Source organism: Trachinotus anak, unplaced genomic scaffold (assembly GCF_046630095.1).
Source record: "Trachinotus anak isolate AG129_WGS33_773 ecotype Australia unplaced genomic scaffold, CSIRO_AGI_Tana_v1 ptg000002l, whole genome shotgun sequence".
In the NCBI taxonomy this organism is placed as follows: Eukaryota; Metazoa; Chordata; class Actinopteri; order Carangiformes; family Carangidae; genus Trachinotus; species Trachinotus anak.
Genome location: NW_027273853.1, coordinates 16,187,942 through 16,213,027, shown reverse-complemented (window position 1 = coordinate 16,213,027; position 25,086 = coordinate 16,187,942). Strand labels below are relative to the sequence as shown.

The window sequence follows — 25,086 nt, the reverse complement described above, 5'->3', positions numbered from 1 at the left end:
CGTCTCTGATGAGGCCTTTGCCCTGCAGCAGAATGCTACAGTGGGATGGAGAGGATGATGAATATTTAGCCTGTCTTCCTCAGTGTGTAAATGCAGCTATGCATTCACTTCTTAAGTCATTTATCTTTCTCTGCTCCTCCTCACACTGTCGCCCCAACATATGGCATGAGATGAGCCACACATACACACAAACACGTGCTGAGAACACACAGTCAGAATCTATGGAGTTCTTTAGGAGTTCTTTAGACAGGACTGTGACCACAAGTCAGAACTGTTCTCACATTATTTTTACCAGTCTGAGTAATAGTCTCAGTCAGTTTAGTTTTATTAATGTAGCCCAAAATCACAAATTTGCCTTTAAGGGCTTTAGAATCTGCAGAACATAGGACATCTTTCATACTTAGACCCACAATTGGAAGAAACCTCAAGAAGAGCCACACAGGAGGGATCTCTCTCTCTCTCTCTCTCTCTCTCTCTCAGGATGGACAGAGTATTCTCCACTATTCACACATAGGGGATTTTTTTTTCTGGGGAGACCTGTTACATTGCATTTTAAATATGGTGAAAGCATCATTTTTTTACTATCTGAACCTGGGCTTCAGATAACTGTTTGTTTTTGTTGAAGGTGATGACATAAAAATGGTGGTGACCCTGTGGCTCATGTGTTTGTGTTTTCTGTCTCAACAGCACAAAGCAAGAGTAGAAGCCATGATGTGCGACCTGGCCTCTCTCCGCAGTGTCAGGGAGTTTGCTGAGTCTTTCAAGGCCAAGAAACTGTGAGTATAAACTGCAGTGATTTTTCTATGCATCCTTCCATCCTTTTTAATATTTTCTGCTATGTTTGTGTTGCACAGGTTTTGGTACGATCAGAGAGAAGACTTACAGGAGTTTATATCTCCTACTTTTCCGGTGAAATAAGAGTCATTTATAATTTTTTTGCTGCTGAAATGTTGATTTTAGGTGACCTTTGGCCAGAAAATCAGGGCAGTGCACATTGCTATTGCTTGTGCAGATGCACAAGCTGATGAAAATTTCTGTATATTTCTCACTTGTGTTTTTGAGCTGAAGGCAGAGTTACACTGGTCCCTCCAATATCTAAGGTACCTGTTTTGAATTGAAGGTCACATCTTAAAAATAATCTTTTGAATTAGTTTGAATCTAAAAGACAAAAGACCATGAAAAGACAGGGGAGTCTCCATCATGAGGAGACAGGGCAGAGCACTTCATAAAATAGTAAGTGAATTAAGTTGCCAAGATTTGTTAGCATGTCCAACTAACAAATCGTGGCACTGTCTCTCAGTTGTTTGGGTCAAACTTTAAGTAGCCATCAGTCTCACTTCAACTGTTAGGCTTTCTTTATCAGACTTCCTCAGGAAAAGAAGAAAGCAAAGAAAAGGAAACATGGGGATAAGAAAAAAGAAATGGAATAGAAAAGAAACAAATAAGTAAAAAGTGATGAGGACTAAACAGGGCCTCTCATTCAAGCTGGTCACTGTATTCATCATTACTATTTCCTATACACACCAGATGTAAAGGACATCCTGATCCAACTGTTACTGATGGACACCATATGGACAAGTCCCCAGGAGTCAGTGTGCATATTTGTGTCGATTTGCTTGACATTGGTCAACAGACTACCAGACTTCATCGCACTTATTTTGTGGTGGTCAGCTTTTACAGCATTTGTCTTGCGACTTGTGGCCGGTCGCACAGTTGCTATTTTGGGGTCATGTATTCTGTCATCCATACTGTTCATCCACCGGCAGGTCTCTAGGCAGGGGAGTGTGCTTGTGCGTTTGTGTGTGTGGGTAGTGGTGTCAGGGGAGCCCCTTGGGGAGAGGCAGGGCAGTCATCGCCCGCAGCAGCCCTGGGGCAGGGTATGGCCATCCAGGACACGTGTTTGGGTCACAGCCAATCCTTACGGTGGCTTCCCTCACTCTGTGTCCTATAGCTCCCTCCTATCTCTTACATGTGTCCGTTCCATGCACAGTTAAGTGCTGTGTGTTGACCTCACTTTAACCCCACCGGCCCCAGAATTACTCTCCTGGTTTTGTTTTTGCATATCCCCTTTTTCGCAATTTGTTCATGTGCTTCAGTTTCTCCCGCTTTCTCCCTCTCTCATGTTGTCTCTCACTCTTTCTCTGTCTGTGTCGCTCTCTCTCTACCTCAGTATCTTGGCAAGGTTGTATTTCTTCATTAGCTGTGCTGTTGGGGGGGAGTGGGGGAGTCCCAGGGGACGTCAGAGTACATTAATTCTCATCAGAAGGCGAACAGAGCAGAGTAGAGGCTGGGAGCTCTGAGCTGTGAATGGCACTGGGCAGCTGTCTGAGTCTACCACCACTCTATTACTGCACGTATGTCTTCAGGCATAACACACCCAGGAGTGCGCACACACAACACGCACATATACGTGCATACATGCATGGACACGCACACACACACACACACACAGACAATTCTGTGTGCAGACGCATGCACACAGAGTTTTGTCAACACACAGAGACAAACAGACACACACAGTCATACACGCACGCACAATAATGCTCCTGCAGCGTGTCATTGACAGGTGAAATGTAATCAGAGTCCTTTTCTTTTCCTTCTCTCGTTTCTCACTCCCTTGCTTTTAAGTGCTTTAGTCAGTGGCTTTCACGCTGCTTTGTGTTCCATTGACCCCGATTCTGCTTTAATTGCCTGTCCTTTGAAATGAAATTACCTGGATATTGATATTGTTGAATGCAGTGCAATTTCATTGGGATGTAATTGATGGAGGACAGTGCTGACAGAGTGCCCCTAATACAATTTCTACTGAATGGTCCGTAATTAACACATGCAATTTGTTTTCACCTGTAATTTTTTCAAAAAACTGCATTTCTCCTGTACTGATATCAAGCATATTGTGCATAATAGGTGGTCTGTATAGGTTCATGCAAGCCAGATCACATTAGACTACCATTCTTCCATTCGCTATCATGGTGACTGTAACACAGTCAGAGTGTTGTGTGTCTTTGCACGCTTCACAGTTATGCGGTGCTGGTGTGTGTGTGTGTGTTGGACTATGGATCAGGATGAGTGATGTACACATATCTATATGTGTGTTGTTGGTGCCAGTTTTGCTTTTGTCAATAAAGTGCACTGTTAATGACCAGTAGTCAGAGCCCAGCTCACACAGGCAATATCTTCTGCTGGCCCACATTATCATAGAGGTCAGGGGTCATACCCAGGGGGGTTATTTAAAGTAAATATATAAACTGATGTCTCCCTGTTTGGTAGTTAACACCCTCGTTTGACCAGCGCTGAGATTGCACAGTGCACACAGTGTTGTGTGAGGTCTTAATGTGGAGAGAGGGACTGTGGTATGCGGCAATAGGCCTATTAAAGACATTCATTAGACCTGCGCTTATGAGAGAGGGACTAACTGGTGGGCAGTTGAATTAACAGGCTTTTTACATTACAAGCAGACTCACCAGAGGCCCATCGTAGCTGCGTGTTGGGAAATTGCTCTACTGGCCAGAGCAAAGTTGGTTATTGGAGTTTTTGATCACAAATATATGTGATATACTTTGAGTGACATAGTTTTTTTTTGTCAGGCATCTGTCTTTACAGTGTAAGGTCACAACAAAGGAAACAAAGCAAATGTAATCTTAAGAGTTGTAACTGACATAAGGACTAGTTTCAAACAACAGCTTCTGTGAAAGGTTGAAAAGTTAGGTCAACAGTTCATGCGCAGCCTCTAACCAGTAGTACACTGGGGACAGAGCCAAGAGTTTTGCCTTGTATAGCAGAATGTTACTGTACTTCACACTCTATTAGACAGGGGAACACTGGGCCAAAATCAACCTTTGTGTTTTGTTTGCTTTTTAGCTGAGAGCAGTTTCAGATACTGACATCACAGCAGCTGTGGTGTTTCACTCTCATACCTTGTTTTATCAAGTTTAAGGGCAGGTCACAAAGGTCATTTATTACAGATGTGTTTTTCTACCAAGCCATTAAGTCAGACTTCCTTACCTTGTTGTATTTTGGGTGAAAATTTAAATATCTTGCTGCTAGTGTGTGCTCTGTTGATAATGTGCTGAGGTCGGCATTCTTTAAGTTGACTTGTGACTAGGTTTGTGCTCTTTAATGAACCTTGTGTGTTCGGAGGCCTGAAGGTGATCGTACAGTGCACTCCTATGTAATAGCATGGGATGGCTCATTATAGCACAGCATAACAATTCACACATTAATTTTCCAGCATCCAGTTTTTAATTAATCCAGTAGGCAGTCTTAAACACAGGGTACACAAATTGCCTTCGGCCTCATAATTAATTCTAATGGAAGAAATTAAAAATTGGTGGGGTGTGTTTGGATTGTTCGGCTGTGTTACTGTGGTTTCGAGCTCGCTGGAGCGGCGCTGTCACCGACAAGGATCTCTCACTGCCCTGACCAATCCAGCAATCTACATTCACTGGCACGCGAGAAGGGAGCGTTATTCACTCGCCCACACAAAGTCTGCAAGAATGGAAATGCGTTGCGTGTCTGAATTAAGGCAGTTGCTTTTTATATCATGACTTATGTGTGTATTTCCTTTGATCTGCTCTTTTCTGCTCAGCCTTTCCGAGTCGATCTGTTGGTGGGTTTGGTTACTCAGAGTACTTACACAGAGCCTCTATCAACACCCATTACTTCCACCACCCTCGTGTGTTGAAACGGTTTGAGATAGCTTTTCATTGTGTTGTTGCTCTTGGATTGCAGCCAGCTGTATTCAGTATCTACAGTACCTGTCGAGCCATGGGGAGTTGCACTGGAAACCTCTGTATCATATCAGCATTAGTGATGCTCTGTCTCTGTAGACCTCTAAAGTCTACCACGCTCTGGAATAAGACACCCTGTTCGCTTCCTCTGCCTTCACTTCTCACTTTTCCATCCCCTTTTTTTCTTTTCCCCATCTCTCCTTTACCATTCTTCTTCAGCCTGGTGTGAAAATCCACCTTTTATGCAGCTGTGTCTTCTTTGTTGATGGGCGCGTCACTCCAATCACCCAAACTAGATCTAAAACTGTCAATAAGAGGGACATTAATTAGAATACCAGTACTCTGTTTAAGGATGCAATGCTATGACACCAAGTATAACAATGTAGTCTGTGGATGACCATCTTAGACCGTTTAACTCTAAAATTCAAAGTCCTTGATGCTATTGCAGCTGTCAAGATTAGTATGATCTCTGGTAAACATAAAGCACCAGAGAGAAATGTCACAGCAGTAGCAAATCAAAAGAGAGGATGCAGGAAGGATGAGTGTAAATGCAGAAAAACTAGGCATCAAAATGACTTTTAAAGAGAGACTCTGTATTTTTAACTCTGAGTTATGTAGGGCTAGACAATCTTATTTCTCTAACATCATTAATGGGAATATTAACAACACTTGTGCACCTTTGGTCACTATGGATAAATGAACAAATCCCCCAACACAGTTACCTCGAGAGTTTATATTGGCTAAAAAAAGTGTAATGAGTTTGCTTCTTTTTCCATCAGAAAATTGAAAACATTAGAGAACGCCTTAGTTCTACCCAGTCCAGCAGTGATGCCTCTGAACTTTGTCATTACAGGCCTGTCTCAAACCTTCCATTCATAGGCAGAGTTATTGAGAAAGTTGTTTTTCACCAAATCAATAACTACTTGAACATAAATAACTATGACAACTTCGAAAAGATTTTTGTCAACATCACAGTACTGAAAGCGCCCGCATAAAGCTACTAAATGATTCACCTAAATACAGACTCAGATAAAATAACTGTCCTGGTGTTGCTAGATCTTAGTGCAGCTTTTGCTACTGTTGATCATAAAGTACTGCTAGACAAATAAGAAAACTGAGTTGTAGTCTCAGGAACAGTCCTCACATTGTTCAGGACCTACTTAAAAGGCAGGGGTTCTTTTATTTCTATTGGCAATCAAGAAACAGTGAAAACCACTATGGAGTCCCACAAGGATCCATTCTTGGGCCCCATCTGTTCAACCTGTATATGCTCCCTCTTAGCCATATCTTCCAAGAGCACAAGGTGGCTTATCATATCTATGCAGTCGACACGCAGATTTATTTTGGCTCTTTCACCAAATGATTTTGGTCCCATTGACTCTTTTTGTTTGTGCCTTGAAAAAGTAAATAGCTGAATGCATGATGTTTTATACTGTTTTTAAATTCTATTTTTTATGCTTTTTTTATTTCTGTTAAGCACATTGAATGACCTCTGACCTTACATCCATTCTTTTTCTGCCTTCCTGCCACTGTAGGCCCTTGCACATTCTGGTGTGTAATGCAGCAGTGTGCACTCAACCCTGGAGCCTGACTGAGGACGGCCTGGAGTCCACCTTCCAGATCTGCCATCTAGGTCACTTCCTCCTTGTCCAGTGCCTACAGGACGTTCTGCGTCGCTCGGCCCCGGCCCGTGTTGTGGTTGTGTCTTCAGAGTCTCACAGGTAAAGATAATAAACTAGGCAGCTTGACAAGTTTAGTATCAATATATCTGCATGGTCTGAAGAGAGGACTAGAAAAATTACGGTTTACTTTGGATTGGATTTAGCTGTTTCAGTAAGTAATAATATAATGAATAATAATGAGCCGTGCACTTTAGATCGAATGCTTATCATCCTAATTAATCCTTATTAAGACAACATATCTTTTTCCAGTTTATCACATCTATATATAATGTTTCCCTATATTTAAGATAAGCTGCCCCTGGAAAATATAGACACACAGGAATTGAGCAAAACTGTGGTAAAATTGTTCAAGACAAACTCAACTGGCTGACTCTGGGTTAGTAGAAGAAATAGCAAAATGTAAAATGTAATATTAAAAATAACAACATGTATGTGTGATAGTGATGTGTGATTATTGGTTATAAAAATAAAATTGACTTGACTTGACACTATCTAAAATATTACTGATTTTATTATGAAATTCTTAATTAGACATCCCTTAACCTAGTTAAGCCTCCAGACAATTAGTGCGGTCCATCAACACAGCAAACACTGTGTTTTTTTTATAGTTAAGCTACAGCACCACACTATCCTGGCATCTTCAGTTTTCTTGATAGTACAGTTTCACATATACTGCTTTGATTTGATAACAAGTTCACATTTTGATTACACCTTGTGCTCATAGACCTTCCAACACTGTGGGCACATAATTGCTCCTGAAACTACTCTGTCTAATCCAACAACTCTTCAGCTGCAGTCAAGCTGTTATACTGTAGCTGCTACACTGGCTAGTTTTCGCCACAAACTGATAGATCAGACTTAATGCGTATTGTCAAACATGACAGCCTCACTCACTGAAAACTCATTTCCCTCCGCACGCTGTCACTATGAATTAAACGTATCATCAACATGATGGATGGACTTATCAGCTAAAATTTACTTTGATCAAGTATCTGCTCCTTTCTGTGTGACCCCCTGACTCAGCCCCTTTCCGCCTTCCTTTCCCTCTTTCTGCCATCTCTTTGTTTTTCAAGTCTATCTTTTTGTTAAACAACTCTGCTCCATAGGCCTCTGTTTTTCCTGTCATTCAGCAGACAAGCGTGATGTCTTGCAGGGATCTGTGAGCCCAAGCCCTGAGCCATGTGTTTCAGAGTCAGTATGTGTGAGTGTGTGCGACATTGATCCTAGCTTCATTCAGTCAGACAACCAAGCAGAGTGATTGATTGGAGCTCTGCAGAGTGACCTGAGACAAGGAGAACATACGCAGAGTTATTCTAGCAGATCAAACAGCAGCACTATTACAGGGGCCCTCATATGAGTTATGTTATACAGACTGCCATGCATGAGAGGACAGGAGCAGCGGAGGGGATGGTTTAACGCCCAGATTCGCTCTGGGTCATACTGCTGTTACATGCTGTAGGAAAAGTAGGAGGAAGAGAGAGTAAGGGAAATCTTATCGAAAGAAAGCATGTCATGAAGTAAGTATTGACAGAGTTTGATTGATGCAAGACTTTCCTACACAGTAAGAACAGTGTGTTCACATAAGTTTTGATGGTGTACAAACTGTCAGGCTGCTGTTGGAACAGGCAAAATGTGTACCATTTACACATATTTGAAGGCCAGAAATGGTCGGGTATTCTCTTCAGCTCCCTCTCTCCTTTTCTGTCTCCCCAACACATAAATTCACCTTTCCTTCTCTCCTCTGCAAGCAGCAGTGGCTTTAACCCCTTCAAAGAGAGCTTAGGCAGGACCAGAGAGAGTCAGTTACACACTGACACAGACTAGAGGGAGGAGAAGAAAGAGCGAAAATAGACAATATCTCATATTACATCTTCCATTCTGTCCACCTCATTCCAGGCCTATATTACGTCTTTTGAAGTTGTTCCCTTTTGTGTTTGTGTTATTTTCAGTTTCCGCTGATTTCCCGTTTATTCACTTAGACTCCCCTCACAAGCATGTGTGACCCCTGACCTGGCAGTATATTGTATTCCCTAAGCCCCCTGTCCGCTGGTAAAGTATTGACCTATAAGGGACAGGAGTGGGAGAGATGGACACACGGGTAATGGCTGGAAACTTTATCAGTTTCCACCATAGGGGCTTACTGTGGAATTGGCCCAAGACAGGTTTACTTTGCCCTAGTCCTGTATCAGATCTGGTCTGATCTGATCCTTAATGTAATTACCTCTGATAGATCTAAGCTGCAGCTTTGGCTCCATACTTTTATGTACAGACAAGATATTTTCGTTACTTAAAATCTTTATATTTTATTATGCAAAATTGTGCAGACCATCTGGCAGGGTAATTCATTGATTGTATTATCACTGTAAAACCTCCTTCAAATGTAACTTGACTATAACAAGTGAACATGTTTGGAAAAAGGGTACATTTGGTGCTCAGGCAATTGATTTATCAACCTCTACTTGCTAAAGTAGTTATGAAGTTGCAGCACATGAAATGAAAAGCCTGCAGATGTTGTAATTTAGCCAAGCAAGGATGTTGCGGAAGGCGACAGTAAACAAGAGGCAGCGAGCTTGTAAAATCACAACAAGGAAACCAGGTGACATTTTGATTGGTTGTTTTCTAATGACTGGATTAATATGTAGGATGTGTTCCGCTGGTTTGGAGCCTATCGCTCTCTCACTCACACACACACACACACACACACACACACACACACACACACAACACACACAACACACAGGGAGTGTAGTTTTCGTGTCCGTGTGTTGTGTTGTTATTGTGTGACTGCATAATAACACAACGAGTAGTGTAATGTTTAAGGGGCCTTGTCAAACATCTGGAGTTTAACAGCTCTGTCGGAGGCAATTAAAGAACATCATGTCATGTCTTTGATTTGTATGCAGCCAGCAACACACATCTGCTGGTAGAAAGCCTACACACAGGCAGACACACACACAGACACACATTCACACTCTTGATATGGACTATGTTTCAGGTTCACAGACCTGTTAGACTCATGTGGCAAGGTGGACTTAGCCCTGCTGTCCCCCCCGAAGAAGCAGTATTGGTCCATGCTGGCTTACAATCGGGCCAAACTCTGCAACATCCTCTTCAGCAATGAGCTCCACCGCCGCCTCTCATCTCACGGTGTCACCTCCAACGCAGTGCATCCTGGGAACATGATGTACACCTCAATCCACCGGAGCTGGTGGCTAATGACCTTTCTCTTCACGCTGGCCAGACCTTTCACCAAGTCTATGGTAAGTGAAAAAACAAGTTTGAAAAGGTGTTATAGAAGCTTGTGACTGCACAACATGTAGACTGACCTGAATGAAGAACACTTTATACTACCTGAAGTACTACCTACTTCCTAATTTTGTCAGAGTAGATCTGTAGCTAGTTATAATTTTCTACATAGGAAGCAAGTCAGTGAATTCACAACTCTATAGTACAAACTCTGTGTTCTTTACTCTGTCTTTATATTTGTCTTGGCACGCTCATGGAGAGTTAGAGGAAAAGGATGGAGAGGGGTTGATCCGATGAGTGCTGAGGGCTCATGGAGAGTCTGGGTTTCAAAGATAGAGAGATACTCTGTGGTTTGTCTTCCTCTTCCTCTTGTCACTGTTTATTTAACTCTGAGAGTGTGTTCCCCTATCCTTTCACCAGGGTAGGCGATATTCCAGATCCTGTGTACTTCGACTATTAGGTTACAGTAAATGCACTGCGCAAACTCAAGTCTCTTATCCCGTGCAGTCATGCACTCTAGAGTACTAAGATAATAAGCTCTCTGTCAAATATGTTTTTACCATATACTCCTTTCCCATCAGGAGAACCTATTACCAGATACTTTCAGATGCATTATCTAAGTTCTGAGTTATATTAGCAGGCTGACTCAATCTTGTTTTGCAAAGACCTGTCTGAGAGCAGGTATACAGTAAAGACATTATGTCCTGTCAGGCTGTCTTTTAGAGGAGACCAGGTGCTGTGTTGCAGCGACCTGTGGTTTTTAGCTGTTTATAAGAGCAAAAAAAAAAAAAAAAGATCCCCTCAAAGAACTGACACTTGGTCGTAATGGTGGTGGTTGTTATTGTGTTTTTGTGTCAAGAGATCCTGAAAGGGTCTCCATTGGCAAACTATTTCCACGTTAGGGTCTTGGAATGTCAGTCTCTGGTGGGAAAGAGCTGAAGCTTGTGCAGAGATACAGTTATGTCAGATACATACACCTGGGCTCACGTCTACAATGCTGGCTCTGGAGCCAAACTACTGTGTAGGGCCTGTAGCCCGGTAGGGCAGCATTGGTTTGGAGTTTTCCTCACAGATTGAGAATGTTACCTCTGTGTGTCTGTGTTTTATAGAGAGGAGGGCCATGACTGTCTTTTATGTCTGTACACCGAACAGTGCTTGTAGTCGTGAGCAAGGCCTGGGGACTCTACTGTCGTCGTGTTGGAGGACGTCAGTGCTCACATGGGCAGTGTTGGAGAAATCTCTGTGGAGGGGTGATTGGGATGAACAGCCTGCCTGATTCGACTTCTGTGCCAGTTACAGGCTGTCCTTAATGCACACCATGTTTGAGTCTAACCTAGTTCATTAGTGTAGCTGGTTCCAGACCCTCGGACAAAGCCTGATGATCAGCTTTGGAGCTATATCACCTGATTGCAGCAGTATGTCTGGCTCAAGCCGCTTTCAGCAGGGAGGAGAGCTGTTAACCATAGCTTGGGAGATTGTTCATTGGTGGAACTCTAAGGAACATGGAGCCTTTCCCATCTTGCTGGGGGAGTGGACTGAATGGTGTCCTCCAGTTACTGCTCAGCTCAGTTAGAAAGGAGGGTATGACTGATTCACTGGAGGTTGTCTATTCTGTTTTTGATGGACTTAGAGAAAGCTTATGACCATGTCTTCTGGGTGTTACAGTGGGTATATGGGGTGTCGGGGCCATTGCTATAGTGTGTATTTTGTAGTTGAAGAGTGGAATGTGCCATCTTTGGTGATTCACAACTGCATCTCTTTTTGCTTTCTGCAGGTCATGTCATTTCTGGTGGCTTCATTAGTCTGTGACCTCCAGTGCGCACTGGCGATTTGCAAAAATCAACCTTTTTATCAATTTCACCACAGCCCTAAGAATTTTCACCCAGATTTGGATATGAATCTACTGAAGTTAATGAAGCATTTTGAACTCCACACAGAAGTTCTATTATACAGTGTTTGCATTAAAGTTATGTCCAAGGAATTAATGTATTGCTGTCTATAAGAAGTGATGATATTAAAAGACATAAGCAGATTTAAAGTTTCCTCTCAGGGTGTGACACTGTGCCAGTAACCTCCATAATACAGCTCAGAGTGACAACTGTGGTGCATGTGATACATCTACATTCACCATCATGTTGGTGAACAGCAAATGACTGCATGACCTGTACGTATGTGTGAGAGAGCGTCCATAGCACTTGTGTGTGCTCATGAGGTGATGTTAGGTGCCTGAGGTTAATGTCCTCACACACTTTGGATATGAACGATAAAATCCAGCACTGTGATTTATCTTCATTTCTATTGTGTCCTCTGCTCTGTAAGACTTCTCAATGGATAGCAGCACTCTGCCCTTTAGGCTCCATATCCTCCTAATATATGCTTTAGTTTGACTATTACATCTTTCCATTAGCTACTCTTCATAGTTTATCAATTTAGTGTTTGCACTGAAGGGAAAATGTGATGTGTTGAAAGGCAGCGTGGTGGAGTTTTAGTGAAGCGTTATTCTGATCCATCATGTTTGACAGACACAAGGCCTCAGGCCGTCATTTGTCTCTCCTCCCTCTGACATAGGATGAGAGATGAGAGGAACTGCTCCTCAGCACCTTTCACAAAATGCCAAGCTGAACATTTCCTCAATTTGACTATTTCTGTCACAAAACACTTTTTTTTCCACCCTCTCTTTACTTTCTCTTACATTTCTCTTAGTTCTTTCTCATCACTTTCTGTCTTCCTCACATCTGGTTTGGGTCAACTTTAGCTGGAGCAAAATTTGTTAAACATGCTTTTTAATCAGATGATTTGGAAGTATACCCTAGAGTGGATGACACCTCTATGTTCTTTGTGTGTCTAAGGGAAGGGTTTGAATGTTTTGGATTTGAGCATGCAGATGCAATTCGCAGAGCGGTTTCTCCTCCAGAATGGGGCAATGGCTTTTCTACACTTGGTTAATTAAACGTAGTGTAGATGTTAGTAAATATTAAAGGACAAAGGTAGAGCTAGTAATTAAATTCTGGTGTGCTGACACAGCGATTAGCTAAAACTCATGTCTGATAAAGGCCACACACAGACACACAGATACACAGGCACACCCTTAAGCTGAGCATTTGCTCTTATTTAAATCTGGGGTTGATAAGACCCCTAAAAGTGTATCCTCTTTAAAATCCCACTCTTCACTCCTTCTGCCCCCACATTAAGGGCTTAATAAAACAGTGATATAATTTCACTTATTGGTTGCAGGGATATGAAGATGGTATCGCTTTAATTGCTTGCGCACGCTTGCGGGATCCATGGAGATTGTTCTGGGATGCAAACATAAGCAGAATGTCGACTCCGAAAAACAATCACAAAGCCCCCGTGTGTGTTCTTGCGCAAATAACCACAGGTTTGATTTATAGGAGCACAGGTGGAGTGATATACAGTTGCCCTACACGAGTAGAGACACACACGGACAAGCACACACGTGAATTCACAACATGGAGACTACTGAAACACCTGGAGCTACATGTGGTCCTAAATCTTTAATTTGATTGTTGTAGTAAAGGCGAGGAAATGTCACGTCAGGCCATGCACTCTGTTCTTGGTCATCCAATCCTGTTCATGCCTTCCTCTGTCATTAAATGTACTTCATGCTCTCTTATTTTTTATCAGCACTTCACTTTTACACTCCACTTTTATCTTTTGATACTGTATTTTGTTCGCATATTACCAAAACATTTTTTTTTAACTTCCTATATTTGCATTCTTTGTGTTGTGGATTCTACTTAAGGGGAAGAAACTTCTCTATTAGCAGGCTGCACGGCCCACTCTGCTATTGATGTAGAGAGCTGATTTCATTTTGCTGAGTTGAGAAAGGCATCTATAAAGAGCCATGACATTTTAATCAGCCAAACTATCTCTCACTAACATCATGTTCCCCTCCCCATGCCTTGATCTACTTATCAGAGATTGTGCGACCAGGCCTGTAACTCCTGTTTCTTTAATTCAGCGTGTTTAGAGTGGGAGTTTTCCCTGTGTCCTTTGGTGTGATTATCAGTTTTGAATGATCTGGCCTGCAGTGGTGTGTGAGTATGAGAGAAACTAAGAGAGAGCGAGAAAGGCAAAAGGCAGCTTTTATCATAGTTCTGCAATTTAGTTGCCGCAATTTAATGCTCAGAAATTTGATTGACAGAGATTTTGATTGATTTATTTGATGTAGGATAGTGAGATTTTCAGGCCTTTCAAGATCATGTACATGCTGTAAAAGTTAAAATTAGATGATACTCTTTGAACCAAAACTCCAGCTGGGCACACGTTTAAAAATCACATAACGAATTTCAGTGACTGTTGCAGTTATTAGTTGGGCTGTAACCTTTGTGAAGTTGTCACCGTCTTGTCACGCTGTAACGCTGACCCTGTGACATTTTGTTGACTGACTGATTGCTCCCTCAAGATCAGTGTACCCTCAGGCTCTGAGCAGCTGGGCTCAGCCTATACTCATCAAATCTATACCTTAACTATAGGCACAGACAGTGCAGAGCTACATGGAGATCAGTGTGGGCAGTGGCTCCAGTACCTCATCATCCACTATAATGGGTAGAAAGAGGGGAGGGGGTTGTTATGGGCATGGGCCTAAGAGGCTCCACTGGTCCAATCAGACACTTCAGTCCCCCCGGGGGGCGGTTTCATCAGCGCTCTCGCCTTGTCCCATGCTTCTTAGTGTTTTAGCATGATTATTTTACCCAGGATCCTGCCTCGGGCACCAGGCCACCTTTTTACATATGCACAGGCTGAACTTTTGACCAGGCACCAGCAGTCAGGGCTGTATGAGAGAAATGGTTGTTCAGTCAGGAGTAGTGGGACTGCTAGTGCCTCCTCTGCTGAGCCTTGCCTGCTGTGACCAGGAGCTCTCTGCTGCTCCTTGGGGGTGAACCTCAGAGACAGATCCTGCGATGAAGACGTCAGCATTACCATATAACAGACGTACAGTGGGCTGGTGTGATTGGTGCTTAATGTAAACGCAACAGCCACGGGTACTTGAGTCTTCTTTATCAGTTTCACTCTTGCAGACAGACGTGAGGTCAGGTGCTCTATCTGCTATCTGGTGTAGCACACAGCTACACTGGCTCTGCTGTACACCCAGACAACCTGTGTCTGTGCTCCAGTGTAGTGTGTGTGGTGCTCAACCATGTGGAAAGAAAGAGGAGCAGAGGTCCCAGTCAACCTTCCAGCCCCCCTTCTCCTCTGTAGGGTTAGATGAGCTGCCAGGCCCTTGTAATAGAGTCCTCTTGGATGATTAGGAGCTACACAGGGGGGGGTCAGCTCCAGTCTGACTGGAGACAGTGTGTAGGTTTCTCCTCAGTGGTGTAGACAGAATATTACACATTATATCAATTGGTATGAAGTTCACATACTCAAAATGAAGCTCTGATGATGCACTGACTTCCTTAAGAGGCCATGTTTTAGATCATTTTTGAGGAACTAGATATAATGAATGTGATATTCCTGCCAGACATTCCCTGCTGTGCTGCTGAACTATGGGAGAGGGAGAGAGAGAGACGTAGGGAGAGAAAGACGTGTTGGTGTGGCGATAGATAAAAGCATACAATCCCATTTGGCTGTATTGACATGTGTGTTCCTGCCCAATCCTGTTACTGGGATTATTGTCCACGGAGATACCATTTCATTAAAAACACACACACACACACACACACACACACACACACACACACACACACACACTAACACACACACTGGCACACACACACACACAGTGGGTGAACAGAGATGGCCTGAGGTCTGGTGATGTGGTCCACTGCACAGGAAAACTGTGTAAATGGTTTATTGTGGATGAGTTGATGTGATGGAGAGCGTGTCTCGATCAATAAAGAACCAATCAAATGCTGACAGTCTGCTACTGTATGCAGTCAGTCATTCACCCCTCCTGCGTACATACAGTTATACAACATGAGTGTGAAGGAGGCAGGAACAATATCCCTTTTGAAAAAGGATGAAGTTAAAGAACAAAGTCATTTTTAAGAATCAAACATTTTAAAATTGAATTTTTCTGCTGTTTAACGCTACAAAACAGTGTCATCTTGTTTATAATATTACCTTTTCTATATTTTTTGTACAGTGCATGTTTGTTTTGCCTTTACCTCTTTATAATATACTGTATCTTTCTATTATAGACTGAGTTTTGTTTGTGGAGAAACATTACTTAAAGGCCTTAAACCACATCCTCCCTGCTCCTCCAGCTCCAGACACCTCAGGGAGGCCATTAGGACGTCTCCCCAGCCGCGGTTGTCTGAGTCTGGGCTGAGTCTGAGTAAGGGCTGGGCTAAATTACTCCAGAGCCACAGGTCAGAGCCAGCTAGACCCCCATCGCCCAGGGACTCTCTCTCTAATAGAAGGGATCAGAACAGGCCAAAGAGCCAGAAACTGACCTGACCAGAGAGACATCCTTACTCACTTACCCTCTACTCTTCCACATTGCCTCCTTCACCCTCCAACTCTCTTACCTTTAGAACTTCAGAGCTTATATTCCTGTGACCCTCAGAGAGGAGAAAGATGTAACCTATCACCCCTTCCTCAACAGTTCACTTCTCCTGCCTTCCTGCCCCCCCCCCAACTGGACACACACAAACACACACACACCGCTCCCTCCCTTCTTTGTTGTGACACAGCGCTGATGGACTATTTTTCAAATTGATTTCAAAAATGTACATAAGCAGCCGATCCCCTAGCCCAGATTACCTATTGATTTTTAATATGAAAAGCTCATTATATAAGCAGGAACTGCAACACAAAAAGCTAGCCAACCTTTGCATAAATCCTTTAATTGAATTTCCAGAGCCTGTGGTTCTACATTTTTTAATTAAATCCATTTCTTTTTTTAAGGGTTGCTGTGTAATTTGCATGCTGTGAAGTGGGTGCTGTCCCAGATAAAGTGCCATTGATCCTTATTAAGGCTCACCTCTGGGCTCGCTGAAAACCAACCGCAGAAATTAAATGTGCTCATGGTGCATACACTTATTGCCCGCATGATAGGATTAGAGAGAGAGAGAGAGAGAGAGAGAGAGAGAGAGGGAGAGAGAGTGAGATAGAGATGGAGAGAGAAGGAGTGATGGGGTAAGAGGTGGGGGGGGGGGGTTATTATTAATAGTTGTTCATATTAATGTAATATTTCACCTTTCCTCCTCTGGGGTGAAATTGTGAAGAGCTTGTTTATACATACAGCCGAGTCTGGGTGTTATTTGGGTTTCTCATCAAACACACTCTGGTGTGGTCTGTTGTTCTGATGGGAGTTGCTGTGATTTCACAGTTTGAAAGTAGCGTTCAAATCTCTTACCGCACTGACAGATGTGGCTGCATGTTCATGTGTTAAGCCAGTTTTGCAGAAAACACATGAACATCTTGATAAATAGATTTTTGCTCATGATAATACGCTCGTGTGTACATCACTCATCTTACATCTTTCATCGATTCTGAGGAGGTCATGATTATTAGGAGGTCATGGTCTGCAATCTTCCTAAGCAGAAGGTCTTTAACTGCCTATTTAGAGATTAAATGATACTTAATTTTCTTGTCCTTACCCTACTTAGCATCAGGTAACAGAGTGTTTGTGTATGTGTGTGCGTGTGTGTATGTGTGTGTGTGTGTGTGTGTGTGTGAATATATATGTGAAGGTGTAGGTGTGTGTGAGCAGTGATTTTTATCCTGCATTTGTGCTCTGTGATAGCTGGTAGAGTAGGCCTCTCCTTCCTTGTCTTCCTGTGTGGCTATATGCAGACGGGTAAACGACGTAAATCAATAGGGATTAACCTGTGACCCCAGCCACATACTTATAGTCCAGTCCTCACCGCTCACACATCTCTCATCAGTTTCACTTAAACACTGCACCTCACTCAATAAGGCACCACACGCTAATTCATTTCAAAGATGGAGAGGCCCCTATCACAGACCTCTCTGTGATAGGGCTGCACGTGCACACACACACACACACACACACACACACACACACACAGAGACACAAAAAAAAAAAATTATGTTGACACTCTGCGGTAACATCAGTAAGGACGAGATAAATTGTGTGGCCACAGCATCACAAACTCATCTCCAGATTTTCCATGTTAGTCTACATATACAGCACACACACAGTGAGAGTATGGCATCAGGGCTCCAGTAAATTAATCAATGCTGAAAAAAATAATTATTTAATTAATCAATTAATGGTTTTGTTTGTAAACAAAAAAGAAGTGAAAACGTCTACCAGCAGAGATCAAGGTGTTGTCTTCAAATATTCTGTTCTGTCCAACCAAGAGGCAAAAACTTCATCATACGAGAATAAGAAAAGTATCAAATATTCACGTCTGAGAACCTAGAAGCAGTACATTTTTCTTCTTCTCTTCTCCTCTTCTTCTTTTTAGCTGCTTTTAGCTTTAGCCAAAAGCACCTAAATGATAAATTTATTACTAGAATTCTTATCAATTCATTTTCTGTCAATCAGGTAATTGATTTATTGATTAATAGATGAGATGAAATTTTTTTTAAACTTCTTAACCCCCTTGGCTCATCTGAATTTCAAATTGCCCAAGTTTTGAGAAATCACTCACCTTCACCTGAAAACAACACAGGCTAAAGGAGTGTGTTGCTCACAGCACTGAAAACAGCAACTTGTCTTTTCTGAAAATCCCTGGAAAATTACACAAAAAAATTAAGCAAATAAGCACAATTTCAAACATAACAAGACAATATGGGCAAAAAAAAAAAAATGATCTGCACTGCCAGAAACCCTGAGAGGTTGGTGAGAAAAATTAGTTTTTTCAGATTAAGGTGAACTGGGCCTTAAAGTGCTCTGAACTTTTAACACTTAAATCCTTTTCCTTCTTCTGGCTCAAAATGGCTGTCACACAAGAAATGTCAGGAGGTGAAATTTTAGTCGGTAAAAGTTGTGAGGATGTCGGTCTTTCTCTTATGCATAAACACACACGCTTGTATTTTCTCCTTCCTGTCTTCCTCCTGAAATATTGACACCGACTGACTGATTGGTCTGATGTCTCTCTATCTTTTGTGTACATGTCCATGAGAAAGTGTGTGTGTGTGTGTGTGTGTGTGTGTGTGTGTGTGTGTGTGTGTGTGTGTGTGTGTGTGTGTGTGTGTGTGTGTGTGTGTGTGTGTGGCACGCACATGTGCATGTGTGTGTGTTGAGCAGTGCAGTGTCAGCAGTATGTGCTGCAAGTATTGACCCAGGGCTGTCCTCTGCTCTGACTGGCTCTTGTCCCTAACTTGTCATCTCTCTCTCTCTCTTGATCTCCTTGTGAGCTGATCAGTGCTTTGCCACCTTTTCATGGTCATAAACAACACAAAACAAAACAAAAAGTCTGTTCCTCAAATTCTGCTAGCTTTATTCTTTATTTAACAAATGTCAGTGTTAGATCTGTGTTTCCTTTGTGTTAGCATTATTCTGCATTACATACTTTGCATTAAAACACATTCATCTGATAGGGGTTAGAGATGTGAATGACCTCAGTAATGTGCAGACTAGTACCTGAGAGCTCAGCAATGCTTTTAACCCACATACAGTTTCACATAATGCTCGTCACTGAGTGATGGTGGAAGGTCAAATCATACACAGAGGAGGGGGCCTTTTCTCCTGGGACGACCCCAAATACCATATGAAGAATGTCTCACTTCTCCCTCCCCTGATTGTATAAACAGACTGATGATTCATTTCCCGTATTTCACCTTTTTTGCATTAAAAAAGCACCCCATCACTTATATCACTTTCTCTCTTTCACTCTGTTTTTTAAGTGCATCTCTCTCTGTCTTAGGTGGGTAGAAACACACGGTAGCCACTCACTGAGGTGTGTGAAGGTGCTGGCCAGAAACAAAAGGCTTTGATTTCCCTCATTTCATTTCATAATGCAATCAATCAGACTAAAACAGCTTGGTTCCTTTTCTGTCCTCCCCTAACCAACCATCCATACATATTTGCACACACACTCACACTCACACTCACACTCACACACACACACACACACACACACACACACACACACACACACGGAGGGCCTCCTAAATGTATGTGGAGCAAGTCATTCCAGTAGTGGGGACCCCCCTTGGGGTTAGACCACTCTGTGTGTTATTGATTGCATTACTGTTGCATGTTGTGCTCAATCATGTGTTCCATGCGTCTGGCGCTGTCCTCTCCCACCTGGCCCATTAGATTAGGCTAATGCATTCAACCATTGATTAGTCATTACACTCAGACCTGATCAGCCAATCGCCTTCCTGGTTTGACTCTACTTGACCCGTGAACCTTGGCTCTCGTGTCATCTCACCAGCTCTAACACGTTAAAAACACACATGTAGCTCACAGCTCTATCTGATATGCATCATGTCGCAGTTATAGTAGGTGCAGGCTCAGCCGGGTTCACTACCTGTATGATATTCGATACTGATAGCTTTTCCACACATTTCCTAATCACATGCAACAGAGAGCTATAGATTGTATCATCGAGCACAGGACTGTTGTACCTGCCATTGATCTCAGAATTGACCATGAATGAGCTTGTTGAGTGCAGTGCGTAAGAACTCCTTACAGAAGTCACAGTGAAACCATGATGTATGAGATGTTTTTGTGTGTTTTCATTACTTTTTCCACACACTGATCCTCCATGCCCCGCTTCCATGAACCTGTCCTCTGTGGTGGTGAGCTGTACTGTATCAAAGTACATTTACTCACTTATTGTTCTTTACTACAATTTTGAGTTACTTGTGCTTTAGGTAAGGATTTATATTCCATGCTACTTTATATTTCCACTCCACTACATTTAAAGGGAAATACTTCCTTTTTTTAACGTAGAAAACGTGAAATTTGATGAATTGCAAAGATTAAACTAAGCTAAAGTATATAGTACAGTGTACAGAGTACTCCACCAATTCAACATTTCACTTCTATTCTATTATGCTCTTTCTTCTTCCTGGTCAAAACCTGGTGCCTACATTATCCACAATGCAACTTGGCTGCTGACAGTTGAGTTTAAAATGCTGTTGTATTATGCTTGTAGCGGCTAATGTAGCTTTGAGGTGCTAACCTCAAACAGGGATGAGGAGCAGGCTACAGAGGTCTGATAAGCTCATGTCTCTCTAGACAGTGACATCACTTGAGGTGTTTATTTATATGTTTATCAGATTTCATGCTTCTCCCTCTGGAGCCACAAAAGGCTTTATATAACTTTACCACATGTTTGACTCTGATGTGTAAACAGACTTTGATGTCAGTACTAATGATATTATATGTAGTATTCTGCTGCATAATGAGATTACTTTTGCTTTTGATACGTAAAGTACATTTTTGTGCTTAAATAAACTTCTGACTGTTCAACTTCTAATTGAATGGACTAGGTTTTATATTGCAGTATTGCTACTTAAACAATCCTCATAAGTTCCTCCACCACTGGTTCCATGGACCTCCATGACCAAACCATCCAGTGTCAAGGCTCTGACCTTGACAGTTGTGCTTAAGAAATAATAAACCCTGCCCCTCCCCCCTCCACTCCCATCCTCCTTATTTGCTCTTTTCCTTCTTTTCCTCCCTCTCCACAGTATTGAGTCCGTTTGTGAGGAATAGCTGTTTTAGGGACAGGCTCATTGATAAGTGTGTGTGTATGTGTGTGTGTGTGTGTACAGTGTGAAGCACCGAGCTGAGTGATTGGGGATAGATGTCCTTATTGGATATGAGCTGGCTACTCCGTGGCTCTGCATTAAATTTGTATTGAATTGAAAATTAATGATTGGATAATTTTATTGATGTTTTTGGTATTGAACATATAAACAAAATGTTCTTTTGAAGCATTGTGTCGCTGTTGCACCCCAGGGGGAGGGAACGGTCCCAGTTGTGCTTAAGAAAGAATAAGTCCATGTTAAGTCCATAGTGTATTGAAAAAGAGAGCGAATGGATCGATGGGGACTTGGCGCTTGAGACACACTTTAATTGTATTATTTTCTTTCAGATTTCTGCCCTCCCATATCCATCTCAACGCAGCAGTGACAGATTTGATATGTATTGCCGACATTGTTATGAAGACAGATTTGAATTTATTGAACACTTTCAAAAAGGAATGTGTTCTGCTCTTATTGGTAGAGCCATACAGGGTTGTAGTTATAGTGTAGTGTTTGACAAAAGGACTTTTTTTCTGTATTTTCTGTAAATTTTTTTGTCAGCGCTCTGATGTCTTTTTGTGTACGTTAAATCGATGCTGTACCACTGCTGCCTGGAAGTCTTCAAACACGTACGACTTTCTCAAAGTGGAGATGGACTGTGTCTTTCGCTGTGATTCGGATGGGAACAGATCAAAGAGATGAGAGATGGAGAGACTCTGAGTGGTGGAAACTTGTTTAATTAAAATTAGGCGATGAATGGGGGGGGCAGAGGGATGTTCTTTGATGCGTGTTCCGGATGCACCGTATACGTTATGCAGTTATTACACACGATTTTTGTTTAAAAGGTTCCGGCAGAGGGTGGGACGGCAGGAGGTGTTGCAGGCACAGAGAAGGAGAGAAGGAAGGAGTGAACTTGATGAAGTTTCTGATTATCCCACCTCCTCTGGCACAGGGAAGAATTACTGAATGCCATTTGGGTCAGTGCTCTTTATGGAACTACATTTATGAAATACATCTCTCCCCCTCTTTCTTTCTCTCTTTCCGTCTCTCCCTCTCTGTATCTCTCCCTTCCTCCCTCCCTCTCCTCTAATTGGAGATGCAATAAAGGTGTGTGGGGTCAGTGGTTCTTCAAGGTGAGGCTGCATGTGTGTCTCACTCTAATGTCCTCCTCCAGACACACGTGCAAAGCAACAGAATAGTTCCCGCTGCTCCGATCTCACCTTTTCTGACTCGCTCACAAAAACCACAGGCCTAAAACCGTCGTCTGCACCTCAAGTAACTGAACTCCTTCTGCACGCCTGCTCTGTGATAACTTTCTCTCAACAATATATGGCTCCATCAGTCTGTAGCTCCATGCTCCGTGCCGTGCCCTCCTCTCTCAACTCTGCTCCGTGTCCTTGTGCCAGCCTGTTAAGCCAGAGGGCACGCTGTGGGTGAATCAGAGACAGAGCTCTGCCAACACACCCAGCGGGAGAGGCCCTGCCAAGGGTGCCAAGGCCTCGAGAGAGAGAGAGGGGGGGGGGTGGGGGTGGGGGGAGTAAGATGTTGGGGCAGAGGGAGGAGAGGATGAATGTGAATGAAAGAAGATGAAAAAAGAAAAAAACAACAACAAAACAACACGTTTTGAATTTGAATTTTGATGTGGACTTTGGAGGAGAGTACTGAGGTTAAATTACAAGAAGGAAAAGAGAATGATCATTTCTGTCATTCCTTCCCCTGAGTCTATTTCTTTGTGAGTCAGAGGAAAGCCACAAGTTCACAATGAGGTACGAGCTCTTTGTCTGACGATCGCATTAACCCAGTACCATTTCCGGCCAGTAGGGGTCATTATAGTTCAACTGACTGAGCAGAGTGAGCCGATCGGGGAATGTTGAGGCTGCGGGATGGACGGCTGTGGTTCATGTGCTCTTGAGTCACAACTCTGTTATCACAGGCTTTTTTTCATTCTGTGGAGATTTTTGATAATAGTAGCATGTATTTAATTGCTTTGACCTCTGCAGGAGGTTTCAGGATGTTGCCTTGATGCTCAGTGCACCAGTCACAGAAGTATGTACAGTGCTGGGTCTTTGATTTAAATCCTTTCCTTGTAATGTTTTAGCACAAAGTATCCAAAGTTAGGAGACAAAGGTAAGGTTTGCGCTTGTGAATGAACAACACACCACCCTTCGCTTCACCTGCAGGTTGAACAATTGGTTTAGTACTTGGGTTGGTAATTTAATGTCCAGGATGAGGAGGCCTTTGCAGAATCTTTGCCTGCAGGTATTGTTCGAGACACCATTGTTGAGGAAATAATTGCAGAGTCTGTTCTCCTTAAAAGGCTTCCTCTTTCACCGGAGCTGTTGGAGTGCTGAGGAGAGACAAATTCTCTTTTTCTCTCTGCATGTCTATTCATGTTTTTTTTTTTCTTCATACAGTCACACAACACACATCTCTCTTTGTAGAGGCTGTTTAAATGTGTTGGGATGGATGTAGCCTTTTTTGAGTGACCACTCAAATACAATTTTTTAAAAAATTTGTTCAACATTTTGTAAAAGGGCAACAAAGGCGAGCAGCTGCTTGAAGTTTTGAGGTGTGAAAAATGTATCAATTCTATATTTGTTGAATCTAAACTCTATGATCGTTTTAAAATTCTTGTTCTCCACCCTTAATTTGTTTATACAAATTAAGCATGCCACCACTGCCATTGACCTCCAGTGGATGAATATTAGATGAAGCAGCAGCCAATATGTGAATAGCTGAGTTCAGGACAGCAACGATTTTAATGGCAGCGAGCAGCCATTAACAGTATATCTGAAAATAGACAGAGGATTTTCCATAGATCATTAATGACGGGAAATCTATCCCTCTTTCCCTTCCTCCATCCTTCGATATATATCTCTTTTCTCCTCATATTCTATGTATTTCATTCATGGAATTATTTATTTGTGCACAGTATATTTCAGTGTCATCTCACTGCTGGTTCTTACAGAGCTCCTTCTGAGACAGACGCTTTCCAGAGCTCGCTATTAAAATGCACCAGATATTTGAATAGAGCCCACTAATGTCTGTTTAGTATATAATCCACGTCCCCTCCTCCCATATTCCTTGTTATTCTAGTTTAGTGCCGTAATCAAGCAGGGCTTGCCAATAAAGTTTATTGTACGGAGCTAAGTGTCAATATCACACACACACCCAGGGCAGAGAGGTCCCTTTAATTAGAATAGGAGAGAGAGGAAGCTGTGTGTGTGTGTGTGTGTGTGTGTATGTATGCATGCATAACTGTGTGTGTGTGTTTGTGCATGTGTTTATATGTGTGTTTGAATTTCTTTTGTTTTATTTTAACCATCACAGACAGTATGCCAGGCTTGTTCTTTGTAAAAATGGCAATGTGCATGGGAATAAAAAATGCGATGCAGAAGAAAAAAAAGATAAACGTGACACCTACATCAAAAATTTCACTGCTTTTATGAACAAATCAATTCTAGCTTTACATGACTGTCGAGCCTGGATCTTTTGAATCTATGTTGAGACTGAACAAACAATAATCCCTGCTATATGAAGTATTGATTAGAGCTACTCCCTCTCTGTGTGGCTTTATTAAAGGTACAATTGTAAAGGTCTTTATGATGATGGTATAACCTGATGGGAGAAAACTTTCACAACTACTGTGTACTAGCTCTGTTTTTACAGATGAGCCACATTCAAGGTATTTATCAACCTTTTCTTTAGTCTTCTCCAGAATATTACAATGAAAAATGTTGGCATTTTCAGCAGCCATTTAATTCAGTGTAATTCTTTTTTTAAATTCA

General features: G+C 42.3%; 1 protein-coding gene across 3 annotated transcripts in view; it reads left to right on the top strand.

The window, feature by feature from the left end:
* The window catches only part of wwox (WW domain containing oxidoreductase), a 127,751-nt gene that overhangs the window by 34,734 nt on the left and 67,931 nt on the right, over positions 1–25,086 (top strand). For all 3 annotated transcript variants that reach the window (XR_011694090.1, XM_071501552.1, XM_071501559.1), the window contains exons 6-8: positions 688–776; positions 6,266–6,451; positions 9,408–9,672. Coding sequence is in view for 2 of the 3 variants with exons in the window: in XM_071501552.1 (XP_071357653.1) it covers positions 688–776; positions 6,266–6,451; positions 9,408–9,672 (540 nt within the window). In the remaining variant the exon portion in view is untranslated. The remainder of the gene's footprint in view (positions 1–687; positions 777–6,265; positions 6,452–9,407; positions 9,673–25,086) is intronic.